General features: G+C 42.9%; 1 protein-coding gene across 2 annotated transcripts; it reads right to left on the bottom strand.

Annotated features, from left to right (window-relative positions):
• Positions 1-1,370: 1,370 nt before the first annotated feature.
• On the bottom strand, positions 1,371-9,676 carry lmod1b (leiomodin 1b (smooth muscle)). 2 transcript variants are annotated; one of them, XM_036531461.1, is made up of 3 exons: positions 9,140-9,676; positions 2,860-4,635; positions 1,371-2,433 (listed from the first exon to the last, which is right to left on the bottom strand). In XM_036531461.1, exons 1-3 carry the CDS (start codon positions 9,416-9,418, stop codon positions 2,407-2,409), a joined length of 2,082 nt encoding a protein of 693 aa, XP_036387354.1. In that variant the 5' UTR covers positions 9,419-9,676; the 3' UTR covers positions 1,371-2,406. The 2 variants fall into 2 exon arrangements, with proteins under 2 accessions (XP_036387354.1, XP_036387355.1); XM_036531462.1 differs by having other exon boundaries at positions 2,860-4,632.
• Positions 9,677-9,826: the final 150 nt, after the last annotated feature.

Genomic DNA, 9,826 nt, shown 5'->3' with positions numbered 1-9,826 from the left:
TGCTGATACTATAGACTACTATAGACTATAGACTGCACAAGGCTGTGTGACAGTAGCTGTAATTTGTAAAAAAAAAAAAAAAAAAAAATGATCACAAAAACATGTTACAAAGTCTTGCAGACCACTTTTTAAATTACTAACACATTTCTTAAACACTTTTCCCTCCTGATCCTCCACAAATATATCCTTTTGCTCTGTGGTGAATATGAAAAGAGGAAGTCACCATTCTGACAGTTTGACAAACAAGCCTTCTGTTTTATGGATGACACAGGGGTTACAAAATGACTTTGTATTTAATACCACGAGTGAGATCATGGGGAATCCTTTGCCAAAGAGTGCTACACTATGCAGTTTGTATACTCGAGACTACTTTATTAGGACCTGCTCAACTTCTTGTATTTGGCATGGCACATAACATAATCCATTATATCACTCAGTTGTTCTTTCTTTTTGGCCACAGTTAAACAGTCCTTGAAACGATAGTTTGCCTCACTTACCCACTCACTCACTGAGTGAGGAGCCTCCTCCACCAAGATGAAAACGGGACCTTTGTTTTACCAATAAATGGTGAGAAGTCAAAAGATAAGGGAATCCACTGAAGTGATACAGCCCCTGAATAGTGCTCAGTTTGCACGGTAAATTATACTACAGCATTGGCAGCACTGCCAATCCACAGTTTGTATCATGTTAACCGGTTTCCCAGTTGTCCTAATTGCCTTTCTTCTTCACATCTGCAGTGACAGGGGAAACCTGTGCAGAGCCAGTACAGTGCAATATCTGAGGCAGCATTCAAGCAGACCACATCAACATGAAATTTTACTATGTCACTGTCCAACCAATATCCTTTAAGCCATAAATACAAAGCAGTAATAAATGAGAAACTGGTTTTGACAGAAGGCACCCTGGATACCTAAGCAATACAGTCAATCATGTGGCATTTGTCTTACAATGTTTTTTTTTCTATGAATATTTAATTTCATTTTTTAAATGAATGTAACAAAAGCTGCTCCATTTATATAATACATTTTTAAAATATGTGTAAAAAATGTATACATTGGTATGACAGGTAGTATTGAGCCTGCAAGTTTAACTTATTTGAGACACAGACAGCTTGTTTCAACCCATCTATAACTTTAGTAAAATTCAACTTTGTGGAAAAAAATGCAAAATTCACTGATGACAAATAAGACTGACAATTAGAAACAGAAGAATAAATTTAGAGAATAAATTTAATTGAGCTGCTTTGCAAATGTCAACAAAATTTAAAATGTCTCATGTCACCATTAGAGTAATTTCTCCATTCAGCAGGATCCTGACAATCCTCACTTTAATTAAAAATGACAATGAGTAAAAATGTACTTATGCTCTTATTCATTCTGTTGCAAGGTAGGTAAAGAATTCTCATCTGTAGTATCTGTAGTATCTTAGAAAAGCACTCACCAGGTTTGGAAATGAAGTTCAATGGCAGTGTTCTATCATCAACACCATTCTTAAATTCCAACAGCCAAAGGTAAACCTTACAGATATACCCCAGGACAGAAAGTGCTAGAATGTCAACATCCATCTAACAGCAAATTTTAATATTCAAAACAAAATACTTTAGAGATCTCTACACCACTATCTTGGGTCATTTTTAAAAGGTAGGAATCCAAGCTTGTTTTTGACAAAGACAAAGATGCCTGAGATTTGAGAGATCTGGCAGTCATACAAACAGCATCAATTTCTGCTCACTCTTCCCAGGGACTCTGTTACCAATTAGTCTAAATGTAGAGTCTGTAAAGGTAAAATACTACTTTAATTTCCTGATTACTGCTCAATTGAAAATCCCCAGACCCAGCAGAATAGCAAAAAATACATGCCACAACATTTCTTTTGCATTTGCACGATACAAAACTGATAAATAACTTCCTGATGTCTCTGCTGGATATCTGTACCAGAGTTTCAGGATTATAAACTGACTCGACGACATGCACCATTCTCATCATCATCACCTGATATGAACGCTACAGCAAAGACCTCATACAAAAAGCACACTGCGCACATTCTCCCACATACTGTACCAATGACCTGCTTTTGGAGTCTAGTGCAAATGACAGGCAAGGCCTTGACGGGGGAGGCCACTGACAAATGGACCAAATCCTGGTGGCCGCATCCTCCAGTGAGCGCACAATGCTGGGACGACCAGCAGCCGAGGCCGGACGTCCCGGGCCGAAGCCGCCACCCTTGATTCCATGCCTGCCCCATCTGCATTGCAGCTCAGTGGTGAGACTGTATCCACGTGTTCAGTACAACAAATAGTTTTAGTCCTCTCGAAGTCTGTGAGATGTCTGCCCTTCTCCTTGCACTCTCCTTCTCTCTCTCCCTCTCTCCTTTCTCCTCATCACCTCCTTGCCTTGATCCCTCTTCTTACTGCAGAAGCTTGGGGACTGTCACCTGGAGGGAAGAGGTGTGAGGGTCTTTAGCTATGCGTTCACCCTGATGCGAAAGTAGCCCCTTTCCTTAAACATATCTTGGAAACTGAGGGCTCATAAGGACATGACAAAGGACAGAGTTAATTTGTGAAAGGAATGACAAAGGAATTCTAGTTGCTTTAGCCGCTGTAGGTTAAACTACAAACTGTATTTGGTTCAAAATTTATCCTAGTTCAAAAAAACATACTTGCCTTAAAACACCAAATAGGTATGAGTTGTTTTATTTATTTCAGTCAAATAGAAGCCTGGGTGTATTTCATCACAAATATGCCATGTCAGTCATCAGGTCAATGACAACTACATAAGGTTAATGTAAATTTTTTCATATTATTTTCATTTGTCTGTCATTTTGTGTTAACTGACCATTGTGCTGACTGTTCCTCCTTACCTTCTTCAGCTGCTTGATGTTGCTGGCCCTTATGGAAGCCAGAAGCTGGTCCCTTGAGTTCTTCCCGCCACCTCGTCCCGCCCCCCTATCGTCCAGCTTCCTCTGTGATGCAGGTGACAGAGAGTTCCGCAGGAAGTCTCCTTCCAGCAAAGGGGCAGGGGGAGGTGGGGGCGGGGCCGGTGGGGGCGGGGCCCCTCCTCCGCCTCCTCCGCGCTTAGGGGTCACTCTGGGGGAGGCAAGCGGGGAGGGCAGGGGAGAGGGTTGCGGCGAGGGCTGAGGCGAGGCCTTGGGAGATCCCTTGAGGAAGGCCCCTCCAGCCTTAGGCACCTCCAGAGAGCCTCCCTTCTTTTCGCCATTGGCCTGGGCCTGCTTCTGCTCCTGCAGGCGCCGCTGCCGCTGACGGTCCATGTTGCGGCTCAGGATGTTGGTCATGGTCATGCGAGGTCCGGCCAGCTCAAAGTGGTAGCCGAGCTTGAGCAGTGTGGTGTTTTCTTTTAGCACCTTCACCATCTCCATCTCGGTCTTCCCCCCGCAGATGTGGCGCTGGTTGTGGAAGCGCAGCTCGGTTAAGGTGGCGTTGTGCTGCAGGGCCTGGATCAGGGATATGATGCCCTTGTTGGTGAGATGGTTTGAGTCCAGGTTGATGCTGGTGATGGTCTTGTTGCTCCGCAGTGTGCCCGCGATAGCATAGGCCACATGGTCGTCGGCCCGGGTGTTAGCGAGGGAAAATGTCTTGACGTGGGTGTTATCCTTCAGCGCCTCAGCAAACTGGATAAGGGTTTTGGTCTTGATGACCTCCGAGTTGTTGACATTGAGCTCTGTCATTGAGGGATCGTTGCTGCGGACCTTCTCCAAGGGCTCGTCAAACATGCTGGCAGCTTCATCCTCCTCCTCCTCTTCTTTGGTCTTGCTGACTGGGCTCTTGCAGTTCCCAGGTTCCTCATTTCTGATGGACTTTTGGGTCTTCTCTTTCCCTGTATAATTTTCTTTCTCCTTCTCTTTTTCCCTATTTTCCTTACCTTTCACTTCCTTTTCCTTCTCTTTTGTATTTTCTTTCTCCTTCTTTTCTTTTTCTTTTTCAGTTTCCTTCACTTCCTCCTTCTCTCCCTTCTCCTTCTTCCTCATGTCCTCTTTCACTTCCTTCTCCTTTTCATGTGATACTGATCGTTCAAGCTGAAATTCAGTGTTGCCTTTCTCCTCCCCTCTGTCCTTCTTAATGTCAGCCTTCACCTCCTTTCCCTGGCTTTGCTTTTCCTCCAGCTTGGAGATCAGCCCTCGGGTCTTACTATCGTCCCTCCTCTTTATTTCCTCTTTTCGCTCCCTTTCCTTACTCTCTTCTTTTTTCTCCTGCAACTTCGAAATCAACTCTTTCGTCTTTCCCTCATCTCTTCTCCTGGTCTCCTCTTTTCTCTCCTTTTCCTTGGTATCCTCTTTTTTCTCCTGCAGCTTTGATATCAGATCTCTTGTCTTGCTATTGCTTTCTTCCTTCTTTTTGCTCTCTTCGTACCTCTCTTTCCCCTTACCCTCCTCCGGGGTCACCTTGTCCTGGGTCTCCATCCTCCTGAATCTTTCAGAGGGGCTCACCTGGTTCCCTTTAGGATCTTCTCGTTCTTTGCAGTTTCTCTCCTCCATCTTGCGCTCTCCCTCTGTGGAGACACTGTCCTGCCTCTGGAGTCCTCCATCTTGACTTTCCGAACTGGAGAAACACTTCTCCTGACTCAGGCCCATTTTCCTCAGGTACTCTTGCTTCCGGCTCTCTTTTCTGGGTTCTCCCTGCTAAATGAGAAATATATAAAAAATCACGGAACAAATGTGAAAAATACACCTGAATATAGGATTTAAACATCATCATTTGTTCTTCTTCTACATGTTGCCTATTTCCAGGTACATCATGTGTTAGTACACATCATGCCATTTCTACATAATTTCCGAAGGGAAACTCTTATACCACGTGAGTTTTGTGTATATTTCTCTCCATCCGCATCCTTTTTTTAAAAAAATTAAAGATATATTTATAGATTACACTTAAAATGTTCTAAATTAAATATAGAAATCCCACAAGATTAGGTTACAACAAGATACTACAAACAGACACAGGTAAAGCTAAATAAGCCAAGGAGTACAGTCAGTCTGTCCACCTGAAATAAGCTTCTCCATGAAAAATGCACAAGTGTCTGTGAGATAAAATGCAGATGATCGATACTGTTGTGATTTTCATGTTTATTCTGGATAATGGATTGTCCACATTCAGAAGCACAGTACAGAAAGCACATGTTGTACCATGTTACTAATCCTCATAAAGACAGGCTACTGTGGGAGGGTAGTTTGCCAAATATTGAAAATATTTACTGAATATGAATTTAATAAAAATTCTAAAATACAGCTGTCCTAACACACGATGATAATGTGAAAATCCAGTAGCATCAGGGCAGTATGGTAGCCACTCCTCTTTATTTCAAACGGCAAATTATTATTTTAAGAGAAACAAGATCCTGCTGTACATACATCATAATATTATAGGGAGGCCAGCAATGCAGCTGTTACACTTGCCGAAAGACACTATTACCTCATTACAACTACAACAACCTCTTGCCTTTCTCTTATATTTTATTTTACCAGAAGTATGTTTGAAGGTGTGTTGGTATATATACATTTAGGGAGTACTGTTACTATTTGTAGCGATGTTCTCTTACTTTCAAATAGTCCTCACTCACTAAGTGCTTTGTGTGAGTTTTTTTTTAAACTTATTTACTTACAAGCTGATAAAACTTTAATCTTATCCTCAGTAAACTGAGAAAAATGGCTCAACCCATCTCCTTAATGTGTGGTATCTGTCTGTTTAAAGCTCTGCATTGGCAAGGATCTCTGACCAGAGTTCACTGCCTCAATAAGGGAAATAGGGGTGGTCTTCTGTTTTATTTATTGAATATGGAGTGAAAATCAATGTAGGCTACTTCCCCAAAATGCTTGCTTCTTGGGCTTGGGCTATGTTTAATGTTGGCCAGAATCCAGTTACTAATATTGTCTTATTATCTAAACATCTGACATCTGAAGCAGAAGGATTCCCTGCGCAGATGTAAAACAACATGTCATGTAAATATGCAACACAGTCTACATGGTGATTCCACTAAAAAAATTTCAAAAAGTCTTCAAACTTAAGAAGTAGAATGTAACAGCTGTGCACTTTGTCCTTATCACTAATTAGCAAATTTTAAGCTAGTGCATTTTTCAGAACTTATCTTCTTAGACCTATTATTTTCTGAAATACACCTCAACTGCAGGGGGTAGGAGACACAGGTAGGCTCACTTCAACCATCCTATTGCACTCAGATTTTGAGGACCAAAAAACAAAAAAAGCCTTTGATGTATGTACCCTTATGTACTGTATAAAGGAAGCTTTTAAATGTTTTGTATACATAGAAAGGCTGGCCGTCTGTAAAGTTAAGCAAATTTGATACTATTTCTGTATATCTGTGTTGTCTGGAACCTTTGGACAACTATATCCATGTGCTAAGATTTTCCCACTGCTAGCTTTTTCATAATAAACTGTAAGTAAAATAAACTAAACTACCCTTCTCTTTGAAGAACTCATGAAAGCCACTTCTGTATATGGCCATAGATAACGTGACTTTTTAAAGTTATGTAACACACATTTCATTAGGAGACAAGGAGCACCCTGATGTGGAAAGGCCAAAATTACGTGTCGGACATAAAGTAGCAGAACAAGCTTCTGTGAGCTCATAGACAAAGATCACAAGGATCTGTGAGAAAGACAATGGTAATGGCATTACTTCTCATTCTGCAACATGAACGTTGTGAACGCTGAGCAAATATAGCTTTTGCCTGAACTGATTCAGTATTACATCACGCTACTCATTTGGTTAAAAGAAGCGCTTGTGCTCGGTGTTTAAAAATGCTCAGAACTGGATACCATGTGGTAACCTTCTGTTACCATTTTTACAGGTACTTCTTCTACATGAGTATATAAGTTGCAGCTCCTTGTTCAAGAGAACAACAAGATGGCTCCATTTTGGCATCTTGACAGCACTCCACTTAGCACAACAGCACGCAATCGCTCCACCACCTCCCTCAATAGAGACCAAGCATTCTTTTTTATTCTTCAATTAATAAATGCCATGTTTACAAGCTCACTGCACATCTGTGTGGGACCGTCAAGAAGTCAGTGAATGGCAATAAATACAAGGAGCCACAGAAACATCTCCACCTCTGCTGTATATGCAGGGGACTGTTGCCACCTCCGTGTCGGCCTGTTTGAAACGAACGGGCCAGGTTTTTTGGGAGCAGTCTGATGAGACATTACATAACAGAGGCGCACGTGGTGGGACATCCATCTGATTCTGTGTGTTTACAGTGTGTAGCAGGAGCTGTTTTTAGCGGCTTTAAAGGGGACATAAATCTGCGGCGGCAACGGAGTGGCTGATTTGTGAGGCTCTGCGGGTGCTGCCGTGCAGAGCTCCAGTTCTGGCAGATGTGCCCTTAAAAGGCAGTGAGGGTAGGAGCCATGGAGCAGGAATTCAAGCAGGGCCAGGATTCAGAACCTCCACAGAGCAAAGCTCGCGTCTTTTCAAGTGCCTCACTTGCAAACGCTACTCACTGTTGTTCTGCCTCTAATTGGAGGACCATGTGGGCTTTGTGCTGAAAAACAGAACACCCTGGTGAATTGGGAAAATCAGAGAACTCTAATAGTTTCATCCATAGAAAATTTGTTTTTAGATTTAGTGCTATTGATGGTATAATCACAGATGTACTTGTACAGAACATTGGAGGGGGATCAAAGGATTGATGGACAAATTTCTTCTTTGTCAAAGGATCCTCCCTCAGCTTGTACAAACTAGAACTTCTAGTAGTAGTAGGGTATAGTAGGGTTCCCCATCAGCTAGAGAAAGAGAGCGATAACCTTCTAATATATCACCAAACATCATGGGTATCAAATCACAAAGTCAGGCCAGGGTTTGTTTGTTTTTGTCATATCCTTGTGTCCCAGGTTTGCACTTCAAACCTTTTCAAACCTCTCCTCCTCACAGAATGGCCTCGTTTAATGGCAGCCTTGTGCTGCCTAGCAACAAGAACAGGGGTGTGGCCTATCGTGTGGACAGTATTTTGTCCAATTGGCTCATTTTGGAGTCCATTGACTGTTCATGTTCTGAACACCAGCAAGACTTCCCATGGGTGAGCCATCACAGGTCAAAGCACCCCAGTGACACTGACCACTGTTTCCTAGATCCTCAACGCATGTCAGAGCTGTCTTTTGCTGTCAGGCCATGCTGTTAATAGACTTCTAATGGCATTATCTTCACATTTCAATAGGACCCCTATATGCAATACAAGGTTTCCCATTTTTGACTTTTTGAAAGGCGGCAATTAGCCTGACATTAACATTTGAGTGTTAAATTGATCTGTTTTACACCATTGGTCAGGCAGACAGGGGTTGCTGGGGTTCTGCTGGACTGTGGCCCATCCAGATGAAGACTGAGAAACCCAGCTGTAACAGTGCAACTTGCAACCATCTGAGGCTTAAAATAGCTGAAGCAATTTCTTGTAATGGATGCGGCGAAAGCTGGATATGGAATAAATGTGTTCTATTTTTCTTCAGATCAAAATGTTCTGGAATGGAAAAAAAAACTATTTGGCAACATTCCAGAATGCCCTGCCCTGGGCTAAGCTCTGTGGCTCCAGTAAGTTCCTTGGGTATAACTGTAGAGGACAGTTTACCCCAACTCAACTTGAGTCATACTCCACTAATACTCAAGAGCAATTTCACACTCAATAGTTCACTACCCCTCCCAACACTGCCTCAACGCCCAACACCCAGTGACGGCCCGGTACATGTTAGCAATTGCACTTGTTCCATAGCTACTGGCCACTGGGAAACTTTACCCAGGTTATATTTCACTGTTAACAATTTAGAAAAACAAAAAGCTTCCCATTTAAAGGCAATTTATTCTTCTTACATATTTAAGACCTTTAAAACTGTTGGTATGACAGGGCAGAGAGAACATGTATATTTTAATCTTGCCTCCTTGAGAAACCAAGGCATCCCTCGGTTTGGATAGTGTGAAATACATCACTGATAACGAAAATCATGTTCGATGACGGAAACATAATTAACTGATCTCCGAAGCTGAAACGTTGAGGAACACTCCCCTTTACCACATCGCATACCACCCGTCATGATGAGTGCATCAGAGTTCTCGAGGACATGTGCAGGATAGTCAGCATTTTTGATCAGATACAGTGAACACTGTGGCAGTTGTCTTACCTCGAACGACAGCTCTCTTTGAGGCAGTCTCTTGGTGTCACGCTCGCAGGGGTCCAGTTTGGCCTCCCTGTTGTTGCTTACCGAGGGTTGCTTAACCAACCGGTTCCTTTGTCCGGCCTCGAATATCTCGTTCGGATCTGAGTCGGGCACCGTCATGACCTCTTTTTCGAGCTCCTCCATCTCCTCGGGCGACAGGGTGGACAACAAGTTGTCGATGTCAGGGTCTTCGCTCACCTGCCGCCCTGTCCGCGTCAATCCCCTCACCTTTCTCCTAGACATGACTTTCTTGGGCTTTCAGAGTTATGAAGGAATTATGGAGACAGGTGAAGGAGTCCTACAGCTCCACGTAAATTTGCGTTGTAGTCTACAGACTGCGTCAGCGATCGCTCCATACACTTTCTAAGGGCCGTAAAAACCGAACCGCCGCTCGTCCCGTTCGGTCTATTCAGGCAAGGGAGCGCATTCGGGCCAGTGCGCTTTAGAAGTCAGCCTTAGCCTATCATCAAACCCGTCTGAGATGCTTGTACCTTCCTTGAAATCCTCTGCAACTGCATGACCAAATATAGTCCACAGCATTTTAGCCTTTTAAAGACAAGAGGAAGGGCTGATAGGCGAATAGTAACATAAAAGCGCAATACTGACGCGGGGCGGAGATTTTCCCAGTAAACAATCAAACAAGATCAGTTT

The sequence above is a fragment of the Megalops cyprinoides genome, chromosome 6, assembly GCF_013368585.1.
Source record: "Megalops cyprinoides isolate fMegCyp1 chromosome 6, fMegCyp1.pri, whole genome shotgun sequence".
Lineage (NCBI taxonomy): Eukaryota > Metazoa > Chordata > Actinopteri > Elopiformes > Megalopidae > Megalops > Megalops cyprinoides.
Note: the sequence above shows the minus strand (reverse complement) of the source record. Positions and strands in the feature narration are given on the sequence as shown.